The sequence below is a fragment of the Coregonus clupeaformis genome, unplaced genomic scaffold (genome assembly GCF_020615455.1).
Source record: "Coregonus clupeaformis isolate EN_2021a unplaced genomic scaffold, ASM2061545v1 scaf0433, whole genome shotgun sequence".
Classification (NCBI taxonomy): domain Eukaryota; kingdom Metazoa; phylum Chordata; class Actinopteri; order Salmoniformes; family Salmonidae; genus Coregonus; species Coregonus clupeaformis.
The window spans coordinates 228663-256191 of NW_025533888.1; the positions used below are offsets into that span (position 1 = coordinate 228663).

At 44.3% G+C, this 27529-nt stretch overlaps 1 protein-coding gene across 3 annotated transcripts in view; it reads right to left on the reverse strand.

Moving 5' to 3' along the window:
- The window catches only part of LOC121554874 (ATP-dependent 6-phosphofructokinase, liver type-like), a 79816-nt gene that overhangs the window by 26553 nt on the left and 25734 nt on the right, over positions 1 to 27529 (reverse strand). For 2 of the 3 annotated variants that reach the window (XM_045215386.1, XM_045215388.1), the window contains 8 exons: positions 19357 to 19546; positions 18670 to 18835; positions 13655 to 13699; positions 13404 to 13512; positions 4771 to 4866; positions 3415 to 3507; positions 639 to 764; positions 355 to 419 (listed from right to left, as the gene is read on the reverse strand). In XM_045215386.1, coding sequence (XP_045071321.1) covers positions 355 to 419; positions 639 to 764; positions 3415 to 3507; positions 4771 to 4866; positions 13404 to 13512; positions 13655 to 13699; positions 18670 to 18835; positions 19357 to 19546 — 890 coding nt within the window. Of the gene's footprint in view, positions 1 to 354; positions 420 to 638; positions 765 to 3414; positions 3508 to 4770; positions 4867 to 13403; positions 13513 to 13654; positions 13700 to 18669; positions 18836 to 19356; positions 19547 to 23485; positions 23672 to 27529 lie in introns of those variants that run through there. The other variant, XM_045215387.1, reaches the window with a different exon arrangement.

A 27529-nucleotide genomic window follows, 5' to 3' on the forward strand; every position in this document is an offset into this window, starting at 1 on the left:
AGGACGTTTCTTTTTTTGCTGAGTATATATATACACACACACACACACACACACACACACACATATACATACATACACACACACACACACTACCGTTCAAAGGTTTGGGGTCACTTAGAGAAATGTCCTTGTTTTCGAAAGAAAACTGTTGTACTGATTAAAGAAGCAGTAAAACTGGCCTTCTTGAGACTAGTTGAGTATCTGGAGCATCAGAAATTGTGGGTTCAATTACAGGCTCAAATCTACAATGTAAAACAATAGTAAAAATAAAGAAAAACCCTGGAACGAGTAGGTGTGTCCAAACATTTGACTGGTACTGTATATCATATTCATAAGATATTTGACATCTCTAACCTTCCTCTGAGTTGGATGGCTTCATCAAACCTCTTTTCATTCATGGCCTTCTGAACCTCTTTAGTCTACAGACAAGACACACATCATATAATCATACCATCATCAGAATTCCATTTGTGCAAATCCCTCTCACAACCTCCCTCAAACTGTATTGCTCTGTTGCAGAGTTTGAGAGAGGAACTGTGAAAGGGATTAGATTTACAGACAGAAAACATTCAGGACTGTTTATTGTCAGGATAATTTTCTTAGTGGTTTGTCAGTTCTGGAACAGGAAGTTACCTCACCATCTGTACACCCTCCATAAGAGGCAGGCGGATAGCCTGGTTTCCTGACAGGCCGATGACACAGGCTGGGGTCTCTGGAGTGGCCTCTAACAGAGCGACTACTGCCTCCACTCCGATCTTACTGCTCTGTGGAATAACAACCAGGAGGTGCTGGTGAGTACAGGGCACAGGGGAGGCCCGTAGGCCTTTGGACTGTTGAACACCTGTAACTGCCGTTGCCTGCAATCTAGAGCCTTAAATGATAACAAATAAAATAACAAATAAAAACATGTATTATTATTATTATTTCAGTATATTTATTACGTAGTGGCGCACCAGTCCACAAGCTGGCACAGTCCCACCCTGCATTCACTATGGCACCCTCTGGCAAACACCACCCTACTCCAATATGAACCAAACACCACCCTACTCCAATATGAACCAAACACCACCCTACTCCAATATGAAGTCTACCATCCTGGCACCGGCGAAGATGGCGGCCTCGCAACTAGCTCTTAGGAAACTTTGTGGTATTTAGTTTTTTTATGTATTATATTTTACATTATTAGCTCAGAAAGTGTTTTGTATCATTACATACAGCCGGGAAAAACTATTGGATATCAGAGCGGCGGTAACTCACCAGCATTACAACCAGGAATACGACTTTCCCGAAACAGATCCTTTGTTTGCTCTCCCCAGGGCAATTGAACTGATCCCAGCAGCTGACCCAAAACATTGCCGGCGGAGGAGAGGCACTCGGAGCGGCCTGCTGGTTCGACTTCGGAGGCGCGCACACCACCCACCGCTTCCAAGTATATTACTCACTAATGTTCAATCTTTGGATAACAAGGTCGACGAGCTCAGGGCAAGGATTTCTTTCCAGAGAGACATCAAGGCCTGTAACATACTTTGTTTCACAGAAACATGGCTCTCTGGGGATATTCTGTCGAAATCGGTCCAGCCAGAGTGGTTCTCAGTTCATCGCACAGACAGGAATAAATATCTCTCCGGGAAGCAGAAGAGAGGAGGTGTGTGTTTCATGATTAACGACTCATGGTGTAATTGTAGTAACATACAGGAACTCGAGTCCTTCTGTTCACCCGACCTAGAATACCTCACAATCAAATGCCGACAATATTTTCTCCCAAGATAATTATATTTTGTTATAGTCACGGCCGTGTATATCCCCCTCAAGCCGATACCACGACGGCCCTCAAAGAACTTCACTGGACTTTATGCAAACTGGAAACCACATATCCGGAGGCTGCATTTATTGTAGCCAGGGATTTTAACAAAGCAAATTTGAGGACTAGGCTGCCGAAGTTCTATCAACATATCGACTGTTGTACACAGGCTGCTAAAATCCTCTACCATTGCTATTCGAACTTCCGGGATGGTTATAAGGCCCTCCCCCGCCCACCTTTCGGCAAATCTGACCACGTCTCCATTTTGTTCCTCCCTTCCTATAGGCAGAAACTCAAACAGGAAGTACCCATGCTAAGGACTATTCAACGCTGGTCTGACCAATCGGAATCCACGCTTCAAGATTGTTTTGATCACGTGGACTGGGATATGTTCCGGGTAGCATGCGAAAATAATTTAGACATATACACTGAAACGGTGACTGAGTTTATCAGGAAGTGTATAGGTGATGTTGTGCCCACTGTGACTATTAAAACCTACCCTAACCAGGAACCGTGGATAGATGGCAGCATTTGCGCAAAACTGAAAGTGCGAACCACCGTTTTTAACCATTGCAAGTTGACTGGGAATATGGCAGAATACAAACAGTGTAGCTACTCACTCCGCAAGGCAATTAAACAGGCAAAACATCAGTACAAAGACAAAGTGGAGTCGCAATTCAACGGCTCAGACACGAGATGTATGTGGCAGGGTTTACAGCCAAGTTCCTTGGCATACAAATCACTGACAAACTGAAATGGTCCACCCACGCAGACAGTGTGGTGAAGAAGGCGCAACGGAGCCTCTTCAACCTCAGGAGGCTGAAGAAATTTGGCTTGGCACCTAAAACCATCACAAACTTTTACAGATGCACAATTGAGAGCATCCTGTCGGGCTGTATCACTGCCTGGTACGGCAACTGCACCACCCACAACCGCAGGGCTCTCCAGAGGGTGGTGCGGTCTGCCCAACGCATTACCGGGGGCAAACTACCCGCCCTCCAAGACACATACAGCACCCGATGTCACAGGAAGGCCAAAAAGATCATAAAGGACATCAACCACCCGAGCCACTGCCTGTTCACCCCGCTATCATCCAGAAGGCGAGGTGCATCAAATCTGGGACTGAGAGAATGAAAAACAGCTTCTATCTCAAGGCCATCAGACTGTTAAATAGCCATCACTAGCACATTAGAGACTGCTGCTGCCTATTGAAATCACTGGCCACTTTAAGAAATGGAACACTAGTCACTTTAATAATGTTTCTTGCACTACTCATCTCATATATATATATATACTGTATTCTATAATGTTCTACTGTATCTTAGTCCATGCCGCTCTGTCATTGCTCGTCCATATATGTATATATTCTTAAATTCCATTCCTTACTAGTTTTGTGTGTATTGGGTATATGTTGTGAAATTGTTAGATCTTACTTGTTAGATATTACTGCACTGTCAGAGCTAGAAGCACAAGCATTTCGCTACACCCGCTATAACATCTGCTAAACACGTGAATGTGACAAATAATATTTGATTTGATCCAGAAGTGAAGTCTAGGGAGTGTTAGACAGGTGTATGAAGCGTTAAGGAGCCAAATCATGTCCTGTAACTCACCAGCACCCTGTCGAAGGCCGAGGGTGTCCCCCCTCTCTGTACATGACCTAGGACAGTGACCCGGGTGTCATAACCCAGCCTCTTCACCACCAGCTACAGATGGAGACATAAGACAGAGAGACAGTCAGTCAGTAGGGAATAGACAGAGACAGTCAGACAGTCAGTCAGTAGGGAATAGACAGAGACAGTCAGACAGTCAGTCAGTAGGGAATAGACAGAGACAGTCAGACAGTCAGTCAGTAGGGAATAGACAGAGACAGTCAGTCAGTAGGGAATAGACAGAGACAGTCAGCCAGTCAGACAGTAGGGAATAGACAGAGACAGTCAGACAGTCAGACAGTAGGGAATAGACAGAGACAGTCAGCCAGTCAGACAGTAGGGAATAGACAGAGACAGTCAGCCAGTCAGTCAGTAGGGAATAGACAGAGACAGTCAGTCAGTAGGGAATAGACAGAGACAGTCAGTCAGTAGGGAATAGACAGAGACAGTCAGTCAGTAGGGAATAGACAGAGACAGTCAGCCAGTCAGTCAGTAGGGAATAGACAGAGACAGTCAGCCAGTCAGTCAGTAGGGAATAGACAGAGACAGTCAGCCAGTCAGACAGTAGGGAATAGACAGAGACAGTCAGTCAGTAGGGAATAGACAGAGACAGTCAGCCAGTCAGTCAGTAGGGAATAGACAGAGACAGTCAGTCAGTAGGGAATAGACAGAGACAGTCAGCCAGTCAGACAGTAGGGAATAGACAGAGACAGTCAGACAGTCAGACAGTAGGGAATAGACAGAGACAGTCAGCCAGTAGGAAATAGACATGGAGACATGAGACATAGAGACAGTCAGTCAGTCAGTAGGGAATAGACATGGAGACATGAGACATAGAGACAGTCAGTCAGTCAGTAGGGAACAGACATGGAGACATGAGACATAGAGACAGTCAGTCAGTCAGTAGGGAATAGACATGGAGACATGAGACAGAGACAGTCAGTCAGAAGGGAATAGACAGAGACAGAGACAGTCAGTCAGTAGGAAATAGACATGGAGACAGTCAGCCAGTCAGTCAGTAGGGAATAGACAGAGACAGTCAGTCAGTAGGAAATAGACATGGAGACAGTCAGCCAGGGAATAGACATGGAGACATGGAGAGAGGAGCAGTCAGCAAAGGGAACACAGATGTTTATACAGTCATGGGTGCATCCCAAATGTCACCCTGTTCCCTTTATAGTGCACTACAAGGGGAACAGGGTGAAATTTGGGACCCATTCATATTCATAGTCCCACACTGTGATTAACATTGATGCAGTTTATCAGGGTTTCATATAAAGACAGAGGAACATAGAATGAGCTGGTTAAAATACGCACATCCTTGACGTAGCTTGAAGATATGGGTTCACCAGCTCTGTTGATGGCCCCTTCAGCGATGATCACAATGTTCAGCCTGGAGCCCTTACTGCGACTCTGCACACACACACACACACACATCATACTAATGTATTAATGACACTATGCACACACACACATCATACTAATGTATTAATGATACTCTGCACACAAACACAAACTACACCAGTGTCTTTCAGTGTATTTGGCTCTTATAGCATATAACAGAACAGAACCTAGAACAGAACAGAATATAGAACACAATATAGAACAGAACAGAAAATAGAACAGAATATAGAACAGAATATAGAACATAACAGAATATAAAACACAATATAGAACAGAACAGAATATAGAACAGAACAGAATATAGAACAGAATATAGAACAGAACAGAATATAGAACAGAACAGAATATAGAACATAACAGAATATAAAACACAATATAGAACAGAACAGAATATAGAACACAATATAGAACAGAACAGAATATAGAACATAATATAGAATAGAACAGAATATAGAACAGAACAGAATATAGAACAGAATATAGAACAGAACAGAATATAAAACAGAATATAGAACAGAACAGAATATAGAACAGAACAGAATATAGAACAGAACAGAATATAGAACAGAACATAGAACAGAACAGAATATAGAACACAATATAGAACAGAACAGAATATAGAACACAATATAGAACAAAACAGAATATAGAACAGAATATAGAACAGAACAGAATATAGAACAGAACAGAATATAGAACAGAATATAGAACAGAACAGAATATAGAACAGAACAGAATATAGAACAGAACATAGAACAGAACAGAATATAGAACACAATATAGAACAGAACAGAATATAGAACACAATATAGAACAAAACAGAATATAGAACAGAATATAGAACAGAACAGAATATAGAACAGAATATAGAACAGAATATAGAACAGAATATAGAACAGAATATAGAACAGAACAGAATATAGAACAGAATATAGAACAGAACAGAATATAGAACAGAACAGAATATAGAACAGAATATAGAACAGAACAGAATATAGAACAGAACAGAATATAGAACAGAATATAGAACAGAACAGAATATAGAACAGAATATAGAACAGAACAGAATATAGAACAGAACAGAATATAGAACAGAACAGAATATAGAACAGAACAGAATAGAGAACAGAGAACAGAACAGAATATAGAACAGAACAGAATATAGAACAGAATATAGAACAGAACAGAATATAGAACAGAGTATAGAACAGAACAGAATATAGAACAGAACAGAATATAGAACAGAACAGAATATAGAACAGAGTATAGAACAGAACAGAATATAGAACAGAGTATAGAACAGAACAGAATATAGAACAGAGTATAGAACAGAACAGAATATAGAACAGAATATAGAACAGAACAGAATATAGAACAGAACAGAACATAGAACAGAACAGAATATAGAACAGAGTATAGAACAGAATATAGAACATAATATACAGTTCTATACGGCGATGCAGTGGTCTAAGGCACTGCATCGCAGTGCTAACTGTGCCACTAGAGATCCTGGTTCGAATCCAGGCTCTGTCGCAGCCGGCCGCGACCGGGAGACTCATGGGCGGCGCACAATTGGCCCAGCGTCGTCCAGGGTAGGTTAGAGAATGGCCGGCAGGGATGTAGCTCAGTTGATAGAGCATGGCGTTTGCAAAGCCAGGGTTGTGGGTTCGATTCCCACGGGGTGCCAGTATAAAAAAATAAATAAAAAATATATGTATTCACTAACTGTAAGTCGCTCTAGATAAGAGCGTCTGCTAAATGACGTAAATGTAAATGTGCTTTTCCCACATTTTGTTACGTTACAGCCTTATTCTAAAATTGATTGTTTTTTTCCTCATTAATCTACACGCAATGCCCCATAATGACAAAGCAAAAACAGTAAAAAATAAAATAAAAGGAAATGTATTACAAATAAAAAACGGAAATATCACATTTACATAAGTATTCAGACCCTTTACTCAGTACTTTGTTGATGCACCTTTGGCAGCAATTACAGCAGCGAGTCTTCTTGGGTATGACGCTACAAGCTTGGCACACCTGTATGTGGGGAGTTTCTCCCATTCTTCTCTGCATATCCTCTCAAGCTCTGTCAGGTTGGATGGGGAGCGTCGCTGCACAGCTATTTTCAGGTCTCTCCAGAGATATTCGATCGGGTTCAAGTCCGGGCTCTGGCTGGGCCACTCAAGGACATTCAGAGACTTGTCCCGAAGCCACTCCTGCGTGGTCTTGGCTGTGTGCTTAGGGTCGTTGTCCTGTTGGAAGGTGAACCTTCACCCCAGTCTGAGGTCCTGAGCGCTCTGGAGCAGGTTTTCATCAAGGATCTCTCTGTACTTTGCTCCGTTCATCTTTCCCTCGATCCTGACTAGTCTCCCAGTCCCTGCCGCTGAAAAACATCCCCACAGCATGATGCTACCACCACCATGCTTCACCGTAGGGATGGTGCCAGGTTTCCTCCAGACATGACGATTGGCATTCAGGCCAAAGAGTTCAATCTTGGTTTCATCAGATCAGAGAATCTTGTTTATCATGGTCTGTCAGTCCTTTAGGTGCCTTTTGGCAAACTCCAAGCGGGCTGTCATGTGCCTTTTACTGAGGAGTGGCTTCCGTCTGGCCACTCTACCATAAAGGCCTGATTGGTGGAGCGCTGCAGAGATCGTTGTCCTTCTGGAAGGTTCTCCCATCTCCACAGAGGAACTCTGGAGCTCTGTCAGAGTGACCATCGGGTTCTTGGTCACCTCCCTGACCAAGGCCCTTCTCCCCCGATTACTCAGTTTGGCCTGGCGGCCAGCTCTAGGAAGAGTCTTGGTAGTTCCAAACTTCTTCCATTTAAGAATGATGGAGTCCACTGTGTTCTTGAGGACCTTCAATGCTGCATAAATGTTTTGGTACCCTTCCCCAGATCTGTGTCTCGACACAATCCTGTCTCGGAGCTCTATGGACAATTCCTTCGACCTCAGGGCTTGGTTTTTGCACTGACATGCACTGTCAACTCTGGGACCTTATACAGACAAGTGTGTGCCTTTCAAAAACATGTCCAATTAATTGAATTTACCACAGGTGGACTCCAATCAAGTTGTAGAAACATCTCAAAGATGATCAATGGAAACAGGTTGCACCTGAGCTCAATTTCGAGTCTCATAGCAAAGGGTCTGAACACTTACGTAAATAAGGTATTTCTATTTTTGTTATTTTTAATAAATTAGCAAAAATGTCTAAAAACCTGTTTTCACTTCATTTTTTTATTTATTTAATCAATTTTAGAATAAGCCTGTAACGTAACAAAATGTGGAAAAAGTCAAGGGCTCTGAATACTTTCCAAATGTAGAACAGAATAGAACAGAAGAGGATCGAATATAAACTCAACATGTTCTGAGACTGTGAAGATGGTAAATTACCCTTTAATGGTGTCAGACCAAGGCTCTGCATCTGTCCTCATCCTCCTAGACCTTAGTGCTGCTTTGTGGTACTTTTTACCCCTTTTTCTCCCCAATATAGTGATTTCCAATTGGTAGTTACAGTCTTGTCCCATCGCTGCAACTCCCGTACGGACTCGGGAGAAGCGAAGGTCAAGAGCCGTGCATCCTCCGAAACACGACCCTGCCAAGCCACACTGATTCTTGACACACTGATCACTTAACCCGGAAGCCAGCCGCACCAATGTGTCAGAGGAAACACTGTACAGCTGGCGACCGAAGTCTGCGTGCATGCGCCCGGCCCGCCACAAGGAGTCACTAGAGCGAGATGGGACAAGGACATCCCGGGCAACCACACCCTCCCCTAACCCGGACGATGCTGGGCCAATTGTTCGCCGCCTCATGGGTCTCCCGGTGGCGGCCGGCTGCGACCCAGGATCGAACCAAGGCCTTAGACCGCTGCGCCACTCGGGAGGCCCCTTAATGCGGCTTTTGACACCATCAATCACCACATTCTTTTGGAGAGATTGGAAACCCTAATTGGTCTACACGGGCAAGTTCTTGCCTGGTTTAGATTGTATCTGTCAGAAAGATACAGTGGCTTGCGAAAGTATTCACCCCCCTTGGCATTTGTTATATTTTGTTGCCTTACAACCTGGAGTTAAAATTGATTTTTGGGGGGTTTGTATAATTTGATTTACACAACATACCTACCACTTTGAAGATGCAAAATACATTTTTTTGTGAAACAAACAAGAAATAAGACAAAAAAAACAGAAAACTTGAGCGTGCATAACTATTCACCCCCCCAAAGTCAATACTATGTAGAGCCACCTTTTGCAGCAATTACAGCTGCAAGTCTCTTGGGGTATGTCTCTATAAGCTTGGCACATCTCGCCACTGGGATTTTTGTCCATTCTTCAAGGCAAAACTGCTCCAGCTCCTTCAAGTTGGATGGGTTCCGCTGATGTAAAGCAATCTTTAAGTCATACCACAGATTCTCAATTGGATTGAGGTCTGGGCTTTGACTAGGCCATTCCAAGACATTTAAATGTTTCCCCTTAAACCACTCAAGAGTTGCTTTAGCAGTATGCTTAGGGTCACTGTCTTGCTGGAAGGTGCACTTCCGTCCCAGTCACACATCTCTGTAAGACTGAAACAGGTTTCCCTCAAGAATTTCCCTGTATTTAGCACCATCCATCATTCCTTCAATTCTGACCAGTTTCCTAGTCCCTGCCGATGAAAAACATCCCCACAGCATGATGCTGCCACCACCATGCTTCATTGTGGGGATGATGTTCTCGGGGTGATGAGAGGTGTTGGGTTTGCGCCAGACATAGCGTTTTCCTTGATGGCCAAAAAGCTCAATTTTAGTCTCATCTGACCAGAGTACCTTCTTCCATATGTTTGGGGAGTCTCCCACATGCCTTTTGGCGAACACCAAACGTGTTTGCTTCTTTTTTTCTTTAAGCAATGGCTTTTTTCTGGCCACTCCTCCGTAAAGCCCAGCTCTGTGGAGTGTACGGCTTAAAGTGGTCCTATGGACAGATACTCCAATCTCCGCTGTGGAGCTTTGCAGCTCCTTCAGGGTTATATTTGGTCTCTTTGTTGCCTCTCTGATTAATGCCCTCCTTGCCTGGTCCGTGAGTTTTGGTGGGCAGCCCTCTCTTGGCAGGTTTGTTGTGGTGCAATATTCTTTCCATTTTTTAATAATGGATTTAATGGTGCTCCGTGGGATGTTCAAAGTTTTCGTATATTTTTTTATAACCCAACCCTGATCTTTACTTCTCCACAACTTTGTCCCTGACCTGTTTGGAGAGCTCCTTGGTCTTCATGGTGCCGCTTGCTTGGTGGTGCCCCTTGCTTAGTGGTGTTGCAGACTATGGGGCCTTTCAGGACAGGTGTATACTGAGATCATGTGACACTTAAATAAAGTCCACCTGTGTCCAATCTAACTAATTATGTGACTTCTGAAGGTAATTGGTTCCACCAGATCTTAGTTAGGGGCTTCATAGCGAAGGGGTGAATCCATATGCACCCACCACTTTTCCATTATATATATATATTTTTAAACAAGTTATTTTTTTCATTTCACTTCACCAATTTGGACTATTTTGTGTATGTCGATTACATGAAATTACATTAAAATCCATTTCAAATACAGGTTGTAATGCAACAAAATAGGAAAACCCAAAGGGGAATGTATCAGTCTTTGTGGATGGTTCGTCTTCTGACAAATCAATTGTTAGTTCCGGTGTTCCTTAAGGTTCCGTTTTAGGACCACTATTGTTTTCACTACATATTGTACCTTTTGGTGATGTCATTCGGAAACACAATGTCAACTTTCACTGCTATGCGGACGACACACAGCTGTACATTTTGATGAAACATGGTGAAGCCCCACAATGTCCTACCCTGGAAGCCTGTGTTTCAGACATAAGGAAGTGGATGGCGGCAAATGTTTTACTTTTAAACTCAGACAAAACAGAGATGCTAGTTCTAGGTCCCAAGAAACAAAGAGATCTGCTGTTTTATCTAACAATTAATCTTGATGGTTGTACAGTCGTCTCAAATAAAACTGTGAAGGACCTCGGCGTTACTCTGGATCCTGATCGCTCTTTTGACGAACATATCAATAATATTTCAAGGGCAGCTTTTTTCCATCTTTGTAACATTGCAACTTGCTCCTACCCATCTCTCCGATTTGGTCCTGCCGTACATACCTACACGTACGCTACGGTCACAAGACGCAGGCCTCCTTATTGTCCCTAGAATTTCTAAGCAAACAGCTGGAGGCAGGGCTTTCTCCTATAGAGCTCCATATTTATGGAATGGTCTGCCTATCCATGAGAGACGCAGACTCGGTCTCGACTTTTAAGTCTTTACTGAAGACTCATCTCTTCAGTAGGTCCTATGATTGAGTGTAGTCTGGCCCAGGGGTGCAAAGGTGAACGGCAAGGCACTGGAGCGACGAACCGCCCTTGCTGTCTCTGCCTGGCCGGCTCCCCTCTCTCCACTGGGATTCTCTGCCTCTGACCCTATTACGGGGGCTGAGTCACTGGCTTACTAGTGCTCTTCCATGCCGTCCCTAGGAGGGGTGCGTCACGTCGTGCCAGGGTTTTTTGCGCTACACTCGACTTGAGAGGGTTGAATCACTGACGTGATTTTCCTGTCCGGTCTTGTGCCCCCTCGGGCTTGTGTGGTGGAGGAGGTCTCTGTGGGCTATACTCAGCCTTATCTCAGGGTAGGAAGTTGGTGGTCTGTTGATATCCATCTAGTGGTGTAGGGGGTGTGCTTTGGAAACATAGGTGGGGTTATATCCTGCCTGGTTGGCCCTATCCGGGGGTATCGTCGGACGGGGCCACAGTGTCCCCCGAAACCCCCCCCCCCCGTCTCAGCCTCCAGTATCTATGCTGCAATAGTCTATGTGCCGGGGGGCTAGGGTCAGTCTGTTATATCTGGTGTTATTCTCCTGTCTTATCTGGTGTCTTGTGTGAACTTAAGTATGTGTTCCCTCCCTCTCCCTCCCTCCCTCCCTCTCCCTCCCTCCCCCCCAACCTCTGAATGCTCAGCTATGAAAAGCCAACTGACATTTACTCCTGAGGTGCTGACCTGTTGCACCCTCTACAACCACTGTGAATATTATTTGACCCTGCTGGTCATCTATGAACGTTTTAACATCTTGGAGAACAATCTGGCTTTAATGACCATGTACTCTTATAATCTCCACCGGCACAGCCAGAAGAGGACTGGCCACCCCTCAGAGCCTGGTTCCTCTCTAGGTTTCTTCCTAGGTTCCTGCCTTTCCAGGGAGTTTTTCCTAGCCACCGTGCTTCTACATCTGCATCGCTACTGTTTGGGGTTTTAGGCTGGGTTTCTGTATAGCACTTTGTGACATCTGCTGATGTAAAAAGGGTTTTATAAATACATTTGATTGAAATTTGATTGACGTAAACCTGGCTGCCCATCCCACTTCCTGGAGATCTACCGTCCTGTGGGTTTCCAGTCCAACCCTAATTTAAACACACCTGATTCTACTTATTAGCTGCTCAACAAGACCTTAACTAGCTGAATCAGATACGCTAAATTAGGGTTGGACTGAAAACCTACAGGACGGTAGATCTCCAGGAAGAGGGCTGGGCAGCCCTGACATAAAGTGTTGGTCCCATGTTTCACAGTCCTCTGTAGCTCAATTGGTAGAGCATGGCGCTTGTAACGCCAGGGTAGTGGGTTCGATCCCCGGGACCACCCATACGTAAAACAAATGTATGCGCACATGACTGTAAGTGGCTTTGGATAAAAGCGTCTGCTAAATGGCATATTATTATTATTATTATTATTATCATCATCTGAAAAAGAAAATCCCAGACTTTTTCCAGACGCACAAAAGCTTATTTCTCGCAAATGTTGGGCCACATTTGTTTACATCCCTGTTAGTGAGCGTTTCTCCTTTGCCAAGATAATCCATCCACCTGGCAGGTGTGGCATATCAATAAGCTGATCATTACACAGGTCTTGTGCTGGGGACAATAAAAGGTACCTCTAAAATCTATATTAAGGAGTATTTCTGTCAAGTAATAAAGACCTTTTGTGGGGGAAAAACTCATTCTGATTGGTTGGGCCTGGCTCCCAAGTGGGTGGACCTAGTCCTCCCAGGCCCACCATTGGCTGCGCCCCTGCCCAGTCATGTGAAATCCATAGATTAGGGCCTAATTTATTTATTTCAATTGACTGATTTCCTTATATGAATATGTAACTCCGTACTATCTTAGAAATTGTTGCATGTTGCGTTTATATTTTTGTTCAGTATAGAACAGAACAGGATAGAACAGAACAGCACAGAACAGGACAGGACAGAACAAAACAGAACAGGACAGGACAGAACAGGACAGGACAGAACAGGACAGGACAGAACAGGATAGAACAGAACAGGACAGGACAGAACAGGACAGGACAGAACAGGACAGGACAGAACAAAACAGGACAGGACAGAACAGGACAGGACAGAACAGAACAGGACAGGACAGAACAGGACAGGACAGGACAGGACAGAACAGGACAGGACAGAACAGGACAGGACAGAACAGGACAGGACAGAACAGGACATAGAACTATTCCCAGCCCCAGTCTCACATGCTCCAGACGGGCACACATGTGGTCCTCCCAGCCCTCTAATGGTGGAGCCTCTGGGATGAAGAGCCAGTCTGCTCCGGAAGCCAGCGCTGACACCAACGCTAGATACCTGCAGAGAGAGAACGTTAATGCAATGGAATAGCCTGTTTTAGAGAAGTTACCACACCTGCAGAGAGAGAGAACGGTAATGCAATGGAATAGCCTGTTTTAGAGAAGTTACCACAACATTAACGTAGCGGAACTTAACTTACCCACAGTGGCGCCCCATGACTTCCAGGACAAATGTACGCTGGTGGCTGTAAAAAAAAAACTCAATAATCAGAACTGATTTAAAAAGCATTATAGTACAAACCACATTAATGTTGTCATAGAACTTAAGAATTGAACTTACGCTTCTCACACACACTGCTGCTACTCTGTTTATTATCTATCCTGATTGACTAGTCACTTTTACCCCTACCTACATGTACATACTGTATTGTGTGTAGATTGATGAGGAAAAAATAACAATTTAATCCATTTTAGAATAAGACTGCAACGGAACAAAATGTGGAAAAAGTAAAGGGGTCTGAATACTTTCCGAATGCACTGTATACTGACATACACAGTCATACATATACTCAGTCATACATCCCTGTACATGGCCAGTACCATATTAACAATGTGCAGGGATACTGGAGTGATGGAGGTAGATATGTATAGGGCTAAGGGGACAGGGATACTGGAGTGATGGAGGTAGATATGAATAGGGGTCAGGTGACTAGGCAACAGGATATAAGATAAACAGAGTAGCAGCAGCGTATATGATGATAGTATGTGAGTGTGTGCTTGTGTGTAGAGTCAGTATAAATGTGTGTGTGAGCAAATGGAGTGTGTGTGTGTGCGCGTGTGTGTGTTGGAGTGTCAGTGTGTGTGAGTGTGTGTGTGAGTGTGTAGGGCCCTGCATAGAGACAGTGCAAAAATAAAAAAACAAGATCATCCGTGTAGCCATTTTGTTAGCTATTTAGCAGTGTTATTGCTTGGAGATATAATATAATATGCCATTTAGCAGACGCTTTTATCCGAAGCGACTTACAGTCATGTGTGCATACATTTTTACGTATGGGTGGTCCCGGGGATCGAACCCATTACCCTGGCGTTACAAGCGCCGTGCTCTACCAGCGGAGCTACAGAGGACCCTTAGAAGCTGTTCAGGACCCTGTTGGTGTCAGACTTGATGCTCCGGTACCTCTTGCCGTGCGGAAGCAGAGAGAACAGTCTATGGCTTGGGTGGCTGGAGTCTTGAACGATTTTCCGGACCTTCCTGTCACACCGCCTGATATAGAGGTCCTTGATGGCAGGGAGCTCGGCCCCAGTGATGTACTGGGTTGTCCACACCACCCGCTGTAGCGCCATGCGATTGAAGGCGGTGCTGTTGCCATACCAAGCAGGGATGCAGCAAGTAAAGATGCTCTCAATGGTGCAGCTGTAGAACTTTATGAGGATGCCAAACATTTTACACCTCCTGAGGGGGAAGAGGCGCTGTCACGCATTCTTCACTACTGTGCGTGTGTGTGTTTGGACCATTTGAAGTCCTTAGTGATTTGGACACCGAGGAACTTGAAGCTCCGACCTGCCTCACTGCAGCCCCTTTGATGTGGATGGGGGCGTGCTCGGCCCCACACTGCTAAGTCTCTGACCTCCTCCATGTAGTCTGACTCATTGCCGTCGGTGATCAGCCCTACCACCGTCATGTCGTCAGTGAACTTGATGATGGTGTTGGTGTCGTGCGTGAACAGGGAGTACGGGAGGGGACCAAGCACACCAGAGGAGCCTGGTGGGAGGGGCTATAGGAGGAGGGGCTCATTGTAATGGCTGGAATGGAACCAATGAAACGGTATCAAACATACAGAAACCACGTTTGACTTCGATCCATTTATTACATTCCAGCCATTACAATGAGCCCCTCCTATTGCTCCTTCCACCAGCCTCCACTGAAGCACACACCCCTGAGGGGCCCCCGTGTTTAGGGTCAGCGTGGCAGGTGTGATGTTGCCTACTCTCACCACCTGGGGAAGGCCCGTCAGGAAGTCCAGGATCCAGTTGCAGAGGGAGGTGTTCAGTCCCAGGGTCCTAAGCTTGAACGCTGAACTGTAGTCAATGAACAGCATTCTCACATCGGTATTCCTCTTATCTAGATGGGTGAGGGCCGTGTGAAGTGCAATTGAGATTGCGTCGTCTATGGATCTGTTGGGGCGGTAGTCATTGTGGCATGAAGCATTAGAGTTCTGGAACAGGAATGATGGTGGTCATCTTAAGACATGTGGGGACTACAGACTGGGACAAGGAGAGGTTGAAAAATAACCGTGAATATGCCAGCCAGCTGTTCTGCGCATACTTTGAGAATGCACCCAAGCATACTGTCTGGCCCCTCCGCCTTGCAAGTGTTCACCTGAATAAAGACCTTACTCAAGCCGGCCTCTGAGAGCGAGATCACCCAGTCCTCTGGGTCGGTGGGGGCCCTCACGCACGGTACGGGGTTGTTATTGTCGAAGCGTGCATAAAATGCATTGAGTTCGTCTGGTAGAGCGTGCATCGTTGGGCAGATCACAGCTGGCTCTTCCTTTGTAATCTGTAATTGACTGCCACATGCTGCGTCGGAGCTGTCTAATATGATTCCACCTCATTCCGATATTGTCCTTTTGCTCGTTTGATGAGTCTGTAGTGGTCGTAATGGGACTTCTTGCACTTGTTCCTGTCCTCAGCCATAATCTCAGGGTTCCCTTTGTGCGGTAGCCCTGTCCTTTAGCTTTGATTGGGGAAGCAGCAAACCATTACTGTGGGGACATCGTCAACGCTGCATTTCCTAATGAAGCTTGTGACGGAGGTGGTTAGCGCGTCGATGTTGTTGGGGGAGTCTCGGAACATATTCCAGTCAGAGCGAGCAGAGCAGTCCTGTAGCATAACCTCCGATTCTGGAGACCATTTCTCAACAGAGCGAGTCACAGGTACTTCCTGTTTGAGCGTCTGCTCGTAAACAGGAAGCAGGAGTATGGAGTCATGATCTGATCTGCCAAATGGAGGACGAGGGAGGGTCTTGTATGCTTGCTTGTGGGTAGAGTAACAGTGGTCTATGAGTTCATCGCCCCTAGTGGCGAGGGAGAAGTGTTGATGGAAGTTGGGCACAACGTGTCTTAATGATGCGGAATTAAAATTGCCGGCAACAACTTTTCCTGCTTGTTTAGAGCCTCATATAGTTCACCAGCTTGTTATATTTCTTGTCCTGAGGTGGAATGTATACAACAGTCATGATAACAGCTGAAAACTCCCCGGGAGGTAGAAGGGTCAGCATTTGACCATCAGGTATTCCAAGACGGGTGAACAATGGGTGGAGACATCCACTGCACTCGAGTCAGAACACCATTTGTCGTTGATGAAGAGGCAAACCCCTCCCCCTCTCTATTTCCCTGACTCCACTGTCCTGTCCGCTCGGTGAATGGAGAATCCATCGAGTTGGATAGCCATGGGGGGTATCTTCTCCGAAGGCCATGTTTCAGAAAAGCAGAGAATATCGCAGTTACGAGAGTCCCGTTGGTAGCAAATCCACGATCATCTGTCTTATTATCAAGTAACTGTAAATTGAAGCCGGAATTTAGTTAAGTAACTGCCGATCTGATGTTCAAAAGTTATTGTCGGTTATAAGAAATGATAGCAGATACATTGACTAACTGAAATGATGTGCTTTGCCATTGTAGTAGTTTGGGTTTGGTTAGATCGCAGTGAATTGAATCATGGGAATCAAAATAATCATTTGCAAACAGTAAAAGGAAACAATCTGTAGCCTTCCTTTTGAATTGTGTCGCTGCAAAACTCATTTTGTAGATACTTTAAGTATTCAATTTAAAGTGGACATTTAATTTATGGGACGTTGCAACTCAACAGATGATAGTAGTCAGCCTGAAGTAAACACTTCTAGGTGGGTTGGTTATTATTATTATTATTATTTATTTATTTATTTATTTATTTATTTATTAGGGGTGGATCAGCTTTAATATTGCAGATAGATTGTAACTTCCATCAATGTAATTGTCTGCATCACTTCCAATCCCCCATATGTTTTTTTCTTCTCGCATATCCATATAGGATTTCTATTTGCCATATATTTTTCAACTGTACTGTGATGTTTCACAAAAGTTCTGAACCTTTCTATTCTCATTGTTTCTACAGATTGTAAATAGAAAATAAACATTTTTATATTATTGATCGATTGTCTATGACTTTTCAGATCACCCAGTAGTGCTATCTGCAGGGTTAGCTCCAGGTAAATATTGCAATCCTTCAGCCATTCCCGGACCTGTGACCAAAAACAAGCTACAAATGGACAGAACCAAAACAAATGATCTAATGATTCTGTCTCTTCACAGCAAAATCTGCAGAACTGGGAAGATTGTATCCCCCATATAAATAACATTCCATTGGTAGCAATAATTTTATATAATCATTTAAATTGAACAATTCAAAGTTTTGAATCCGGTGTCGTTTTGCGTATCAGTTCATAAACACTATGCCATGGGATCGGTACGTCAAAAATCTCTTCCCAACTATTTTGCAATCTATATGGGACGGCTGTCAATCCTTTGGTCCTTAAGTGAAACTGATATACTTTTTTTATTTATCACAATTTTCCTTAACCAATTATGTTCTTTAATGCGGGAACGACGGACAAGTTCCTTACTTTCTCCCCCTTCCACTTTCCTCTTCCACTTTTGCGGTAAGGCTGCAATTATTTGGTTGTAATTTTGGGTAGAGCAGACATTTCCATATGTTTTTGTTAGCTGCATGTGCGACATAACTCCACCAGACCCACCGATGATATCATTTACGAAGATTATACCTTTTTTAAACATTGTCAAAAAAAATAATGGTTTAGTATTATTACAAGGGGTACAACTTTTATTTTATTATTAATTATTTTATTTTTTAGTCAGGCAAGTCCACATTCTCACATATTTTAGAATGTAATAATAATAATAATAATAATAATAATAATAGTAATGTAATAATAATGTAATAATAATAATAATAATAATTTGAATATCCATGCATTGGCCTAAAAACATAATTATTCTTAAAGTGGCTGCTTTCTTTTTTTTTTACACTTTGGCCCCATTATTTCTAGAAAGACCCATGTGGTGGTGCCACCTAGCTATCTGAAGAGGAATGCACTGACTGAGTCTCTCTGGATCAGAACGTCTGCTGAATGACTAACGTGTAGATGTGTGTGTACCTCTGTGCTGTGGTGGTGATGGCATCCACTATCTCCATGATGCGATGCAGGGCGGAGTCAGCTCCTATGGTCATGTCTGTCCCACAGAAGTCGTTGTCTATAGATCCAACCAACCCTACGATGTTCAGGTGATTATGCTGTTTCGCTAGGGTGTCTGTGATCCGACCTGGAGGACACACAGACAACTGTAACACACTGACAAGCTAACACACTGACAAGCTAACCCACAGACAAGCTAACCCACAGACAAGCTAACCCACAGACAAGCTAACCCACAGACAAGCTAACCCACAGACAAGCTAACCCACAGACAAGCTAACCCACTGACAAGCTAACACACTGACAAGCTAACCCACAGACAAGCTAACACACTGACAAGCTAACACACTGACAAGCTAACACACAGACAAGCTAACACACAGACAAGCTAACACACAGACAAGCTAACACACAGACAAGCTAACACACTGACAAGCTAACCCACAGACAAGCTAACCCACAGACAAGCTAACCCACAGACAAGCTAACCCACAGACAAGCTAACACACTGTAGTCAGTGTAAAAAATACTGGATGCCATATCCTAATATCCTTTAAAAAATATGGTGAAATGACTGGGAAAAGCCAAGGAAGTATAAAGCATCATGTGTTTATTACAGAATGAGTAACTGCTTTAAGAGCGCGTTACCTTTCTGTACCAGTTCAGCCAGCAGTCCACTCCACTCAGTCCTGAAGATGTTGGCTCCGGTGAGGCTGCCGTCTCCTCCACACACACAGAGGTTGGTGATGCCTCTCTTCACCAGGTTAAAGGCTGCTGCCAGGCGACCGTCCCGCGTGGTAAAGGCCTTACAGCGAGCACTGCCGATCACCGTGCCACCCTGAGGGAGAGACAACAGACAAGACAGTCACAGACTGAATCACAGACAGTCTCCAGTATCTACGCTGCAGTAGTCTATGTGCCGGGGAGTTAGGGTCAATCTGTCCTATCTGGTGTAAATCTCCTGTCTTATCTGGTGGCCTGTGTGATCTTCAGTAGTCTTTCCCTCTCCCTCTCCACCAGCATTGATGAGATGGAATGTTATACCATAGATTACAGCATAGAAAAACAAGATTCATAACACAGAAACAGCAAATACTCAACAAAGCACCGGCAGATATATTTAGTAGGGCTGAGGTAGCTATAGTTACATGTCACAGCTCCACACTAAAAGCCAATTGATGCTGTGTTGTTGGTGTTTGTCTAGCTAGCTAAATTGTACAGGCTGCATTTCTCAAAGCCAATTCATGCTTGATCTGAAAATGTGGTCTGTGGCTCCATATGGAGGGTGTGACGCAATCCGGAGGCACGCGGAGGCCAAATCCGTACCGCTGCGCGCCTTCCAAATGTTGTAAAATGCGGAACTCCGTCTAGCTCCGCATTGACATGATTTGTTGACGGTAGGTGGGGGGCGGGAGGGCCTGTATAAACACAACATCACTTCCTTGACAACATCTCTGCTCTGCAAGAAGTATGAATGTCCTGACTTCTGCAGAGGCCGTATCACCTTAATGCAGGACGTCGGATTGACCATGCAGCGCTTTGAAATCAGAAATAGCATTGCAGACTAAGAGTTAACAGCTGTATTGTACCATGGCAATGCAAAGCAGTAGACCCACACATTAATAACAGGACAGGAGCTGAACAGGCAAGGGAGGGACATCTCAAACAGTCTTCACACAGCACTAGGACAACTCTGAGAACAAACAGTTAAGTGATAATGCCCGAGAAGCCGGTGTTTGGAGGATATACTGGCACGGGTCGAAGTCCTTCCAAACACCGGCTTTGAGGGCATCATCTCATTTATACAACGGGTTACCATCATATTCAAATAATAATGTACATATTTTCATTAAAAATGTTATTTTGATTAATTTATTCATACTATTTCATCCTTCAACAAGATATAGTCCCGACACAAATCTAGGGTTGCTACCAAAGCCAGCTGATTGTTCGTTCTATTGGTTCGGCAGAGACGCGACCCAGTCGTTCAGTCTTTTTGTTCTGTATCTATGGACGCGACCCAGTCGTTCAGTCTTTTTGTTCTGTATCTATGGACGCGACCCAGTCGTTCAGTCTTTTTGTTCTGTATCTATGGACGCGACCCAGTCGTTCGTTCTAAATGTTCCATTTTCATACTGGCTGGCAACGTTCTTATCCCTTGCTTGCTAGCTAGCCAACTATGGCTAACTTACAGTCACGTCAAACAGTGTAGCCAGAATAACAACAGAAGCTGCATTTGCATAAGCTGTTTTCTAGTGACATTTGGATAAATCCATAACAATGAGCTAATGAGGCGCGATTTTGCCTGGCATAGAAATTGTGCTCTCTCGTCAGGACACTGTTGTTCAGAGGAGCTAGCCAACAACACAGCTAACACAATCACTTCAAACTGAAGCTGGAAAGAAACTAGCTGCACTTCGTTTTACCTTCTTTCAATTGACATTTCTATATACAGTGCATTTGGAAAGTATTCAGACCCCTTGACGTTTCCCACATTTTGTTACGTTACAGCCTTATTCTAAAATGGATTGAATAGTTCCCCCCCCTCAATCTACACACAATACCCCATAATGACAAAGCAAGAACAGGTTTAGAGAAATGGTTGCAAATATATATGGTGGGCCTCTGTAGCTCAGCTGGTAGAGCACGGCGCTTGTAACGCCAAGGTAGTGGGTTCGATCCCCGGGACCACCCATACACAAAAACAAAAAAAATGTATGCACGCATGACTGTAAGTCGCTTTGGATAAAAGCGTCTGCTAAATGGCATATTATTATTATTATTATTATATAATAAACATTTTTAAAAAAAATACATTTACATAAGTATTCAGACCCTTTACTCAGTACTTTGTTGAATCGCCTTTGGCAGCGATTACAGCAGCGAGTCTTCTTGGGTATGACGCTACATGCTTGGCACACCTGTATTTGGGGAGTTTCTCCCATTCTTCTCTGCAGATCCTCTCAAGCTCTGACAGGTTGGATGGAGAGCGTTGCTGCACGGCTATTTTCAGGTCTCTCCAGAGATGTTCGATAGGGTTCAAGTCCGGGCTCTGGCTGGGCCACTCAAGGACATTCAGAGACTTGTCCCAAAGCCACTCCTGCGTTGTCTTGGCTGTGTGCTTAGTGTCGTTGTCCTGTTGGAAGGTGAACCTTTGCCCCAGTCTGAGGTCCTGAGTGCTCTGGAGCAGGTTTTCATCAAGGATCTCTCGGTTCTTTGCTCATCTTTCCCTCGATCCTGACTAGTCTCTCGGTCCCTGCCGCTGAAAAACATCCCCACAGCATGATGCTGCCACCACCATGCTTCACCGTAGGGATGGTGCCAGGTTTCCTCCAGACGTGAAGCTTGGCATCCAGGCCAAATAGTTCAATCTTGGTTACATCAGAGCAGAGATTCTTGTTTCTCATGGTCTGAGTCCTTTAGGTGCCTTTTGGCAAACTCCACACGTTGTCAAGTACCTTATACTGAGGAGTGGCTTCCGTCTGGCCACTCTACCATAAAGGCCTGATTGGTGGAGTGCTGCCGAGATTGTTGTCCTTCTGGAAGGTTCTCCCATCTCCACATAGGAACTCTGTCTTGGTCTCCTCCCTGACCAAGGCTCTTCACCCCCGATTGTTCAGTTTGGCTGGGTGGCCAGCTCTAGGAAGAGTCTTGGTGGTTCCAAACTTCTTCCATTTAAGAATGACGGAGGCCACTGTGTTCTTGGGGACCTTCAATGCTGCAGATATGTTTTGGTACCCTTCCCCAGATCTGTGCTTCGACACAATCCTGTCTCGGAGCGCTACGGACAATTTCTTCGACCTCATGGCTTGGTTTTTGCTCTGACATACATTGTCAACTGCGGGACCTTATATAGACAGGTGTGTGTCTTTCCAAATCATGTCCAATCAATTTAATTTACCACAGGTGGACAATCAAGTTGTAAAACATCTCAAGGATGATCAATGGAAACAGGATGCACCTGAGCTCAATTTCGAGTCTCATAGCAAAGGGTCTGAATACTTATGTAAATAAGGTACTTTCATTTTGTAATTTTGACCAAAAAAAATAACTATTTTCGCTTTGTCATTATGGGGTATTGTGTGTAGATTGATGAGGATTTTTATTTATTTAATCAATTTTAGTATAAGGCTGTTACGTAACAAAATGTGGAAAAAGGGAAGGGGTCTGAATACTTTCCAAATGCGCAGTATCCATAAAAATCATTCCAGCTGATTCATGATTTCGACTGGCTGAGAAACGTTGTCCGTCTCATCCCGGCTCCCGAAACATTCATTACACCTGGAAATCGAATTTGAATATTGAAACAATGTTGCAAATGTCGGAGAGACAGAGAGCAAGGTTTATACAAATCTCCGCTGTTGAAAACTAAATGTTAGTCTAAAAGAAATGTGAGATAATGTCTAGATGCTTTTTATAGTGGAGATCAAGTTTATAAATTGCCTGGCTGGGCTGATGAGACAGTGGATTGGGCAGTCAGATGGAACAGAGTAAATAAGCATTTTAACGTCATAGATTTAGCCGGTGGTAACTTTTGGAACAGACACCGGCTGGAATGCGGTTTTAACCAATCAGCATTCAAGATCAGAACCACCCGTTGTATAACATTCAACAATACACACACACAAACACTGAATTAGACTGCTTTAAAACATTGATAAGAGTTAAAAAATGCATTAGAACATAAGATCGCGACAATTACATCTCTGCTATTTATCTACTGATGAGAGACTGGTGATTGCTACAGGCTACAGCACCACATGCAGAAAGAACTTACCATCTGACAAGAAGAACTAGACAGGGAGGGAGGGAGAGAACAGAGGAGATAGTAAGCTGGGACAGTGACCATTTTTGTTGTTGTTGTTGACTCTGTACACCAGCACTTTGAATTTGAAACAATACAATGACTATGAGGTGTTTCTAAGATGGCGTAGCAGTGCGGTCGTGTGTTCTGTAGTGTCCTCGTGTAAATAGCCTGGTTTTTTTACTGTTCGTTTTGTTTACCCCATATGTAACTCTGTGTTGTTGTTTTAAAAATCGCACTGCTTTGCTTTATCTTGGCCAGGTCGCAGTTGTAAATGAGAACTTGTTCTCAACTGGCTTACCTGGTTAAATAAAGGTACAAAATCAACAAAATAAAAAAAAGGTTAAAGTGCAGACTGTCAGCTTTAATTTGAGAGTATTGTCATCCATGTCGGGTGACCCGTGACCCGTTTCGAAATTACAGCACTTTTTGTACATAGTTCCCCCCTTTTAGGGAACCAAAAGTATTGACAAATTACTTAAAAGTAGTAAAAAGTGTAGTATTTGGTTCCATATTCCACGCAAACAAGAAAATGCACATCCTGAGGCGGCACTCCTGGTGGCCGGTGATTTTAATGCAGGGAAACTGAAATCAGTCTTACCTCATTTTTACAAGGATGTCACCTGTGCAACTGTAGATCACCTTTACTCCACACACAGAGACACATACAAAGCTTTCTCTCACCCTCCATTTGGCAAATCTGACCATAACTCTATCCTCCTGATTCCTGCTTACAAGCAGAAACTCAAACAGGAAGTACCAGTGACACGCTCAATACAGAAGTGGTCTGATGAAGCGGATGCTAAGCTACAGGACTGTTTTGCTAGCACAGACTGGAATATGTTCTGGGATTCATCTGATAACATTGAGGAGTTTACCACATCAGTCACCGGCTTCATTAATAAGTGCATTGACGATGACGTCCCCACAGTGATCGTATGTACATATTCCAACCAGAAGCCATGGATTACAGGCAAAGTCCGCATTGAGCTAAAAGCTAGAGCTGCCACTTCAAAGAGCGGGACACGAATTCGGCCGCTTATAACAAATCCCGCAACGACCTCCAACGAGCCATCAAACAGTAAAAACGTCAACACAGGACTAAGATCGAATCCTATTACGCCGGCTTGTCATATGTGGCAGGGCTTGCAAACTATCACAGATTACAAAGGGAAGCCTAACCGCGAGCTTTCTCAGTGACGAACCAGACAAGTTCAAATCCTTCTATGCTTAGAAGCAAGCAACACTGAATCAGAGTGTGCAGCTGAATGCTGGAAACATTCGGCTACACGGTTTGTTGTTTTTGACTAAAAGTAGCCAATCTGTTAGATTATAAATACAGCACTTGTTTTTGCACGGATTCCGCGACGCGGTTAGCATTTAAGAGCTAGGACCGCTATTTCTTGTCCAGGAAGACAGTTTAAAGCATGCTTGACAGGGCCGCTAAACCTTAGCTAGCTAGCTAAGCTGCTAGCCATCAAACTAACGAAGACAGCTGCTTGGATTTTCCCGATTTGGGACTGCCTCTTCTTCTCTCTCTCCTCTCTCTAACCCTAACCCTAACCCTCATTCAGAGGACGAGGCGAATGCTTCCTGCATTGTAGGAGTTGTGTTTACTACGCTATTTTCTGGGACACTGTGGACCAACCGGATTTTCAATGCAACAATGGCCTACTTGCGGAGGACTATAGGACCCTTAGCAAGCAAATCTCAGTGTTGCACAATTTGCTGGGGAAACCACGGCCACCTACCGTCTTCTCTACACCTCAGGCTGGACGTCGTTCTGATATGGTGAGAGTTTCACCACTCTTTGACTGACTGGCCAGTGCTTCACAGGGACCTCTCACCAGGGAAGTCTCCCCCGCCTGTGGAAAATGGAATAGGACCGACGCTTCTAGAGGACCTACTGGATGCCACAGGCTATGATCCCGCTATCCAGTAATGGAACCAGGCCACCCGCCATAGGCAGCAGTCAATGGTGAACTGATTGTGATTATTTGGCTTTGGGAATCCAGACATCAAACAGCTTCGCCAACCTCGGAGGTTGCCGTGCCATCGTCCTCTACCCTGTTTCCATCCCAGGGGGAATCCTCCTTCTGGTTCAGATCTTCCATGATGGATTCTACGGCTGGCTCGGGTCCATCGGGCCCCACCTCCAATCAGTCCTCGAAGGGTCCCCTAAACCACAGCCATTTCACCGTCAGCATCGGCAGCTCTATCGTGAGAAACGTCTTGGTTCCTGGGGGAAAAACCTGCTATCCTGGAGCACGAGCACAGGAAACGTTTGCTTAATTAGTTGCGTGGACTCACTCTGTATGCAATAATAATGTTTAACATGATTTTTGAATGACTACGTCATCTCTGTACCCCACACATACAATTATCTGTAAGGTCCCTCAGTTGAGCAGTGAACTTCAAACACAGATTCAACCACAAAGACCAGGGAGGTTTTCCAATGCCTCGCAAAGAATGGAACTGATTGGTAGATTTGTAAAAGTAAATAAAAAAGCAGACATTGAATATCCCTTTGAAGTTATTAATTACACTTTGGATGGTGCATCAATACACCCAGTCACTACAAAGATACAGGCGTCCTTCCTAACTCAGTTGCCGGAGAGGCAGGAAACCTCTCAGGGATTTCACCATGAGGCCAATGGTGACTTTAAAACAGTTACAGCGATAGGAGAAAACTGAGGATGGATCAACAACATTGTAGTTACTCCACAATACAATAGTACATTTACATTTTAGTAATTTAGCAGACGCTCTTATGCAGAGCGACTTACAGTTAGTGCATTCATCTGAAGATAGCTAGGTGGGACAACCACATATCACAGGCATAGAAAGTAAAAATTTTCCTAAATAATGTTCCTTGTACTGCCCAGTCATTTAGATCTTATCCAGAGCGACTTACAGTTAGTGAGTACATACATTTTCATACTGGCCCCCTGTGGGAATCGAACCCACAACCCTGGCGTTGCAAGCGCCATGCTCTACCAACTGAGCTACATTGGGCCAAGCTTCCTGCCATCCAGGACCTCTATACCAGGGGAAGGCCCTAAAAAATATCAAAGACTCCAGCCACCCTAGTCATAGACTGTTCTCTCCGCTACCGCACGGCAAGCGGTACCGGAGCGCCAAGTCTAGGTCCAAAAGGCTTCTCAACAGCTTCTACCCCCAAGCCATAAGCCTCCTGAACAGCTAATCATGGCTACCCGGACTATTTGCATTGTTCCCCCCACCCCACCCCCTCTTTTATGCTGCTGCTACTCTGTTTATTATGTATGCATAGTTACTTTAACTCTACCCACATGTACATATTACCTCATTTACCTCGACTAACCGGTGCCCCCGCACATTGACTCTGTACCAGTACCCCCTGTATATATAGCCTCCTTACTGTTATTTTACTGCTGCCCTTTAATTATTTGTTATTTTTCTACTTGTCTATTTTTTACTTAACACTTTTTTTCTTAAAACGGCATTGTTGGTTAATCAATCAATCAATTTTATATAGCCCTTCTTACATCAGCTAATATCTCGAAGTGCTTTACAGAAACCCAGCCTAAAACCCCAAACAGCTAGTAATGCAGGTGTAGAAGCACGGTGGCTAGGAAAAACTCCCTAGAAAGGCCAAAACCTAGGAAGAAACCTAGAGAGGAACCAGGCTATGAGGGGTGGCCAGTCCTCTTCTGGCTGTGCCGGGTGGAGATTATAACAGAACCATGCCAAGATGTTCAAAAATGTTCATAAGTGACAAGCATGGTCAAATAATAATCAGGAATAAATCTCAGTTGGCTTTTCATAGCCGATCATTAAGAGTTGAAAACAGCAGGTCTGGGACAGGTAGGGGTTCCATAACCGCAGGCAGAACAGTTGAAACTGGAATAGCAGCAAGGCCAGGCGGACTGGGGACAGCAAGGAGTCACCACGGCCGGTAGTCCCGACGTATGGTCCTAGGGCTCAGGTCTCTGTTGGCTTTTCATAGCCGATCATTAAGAGTTGAAAACAGCAGGT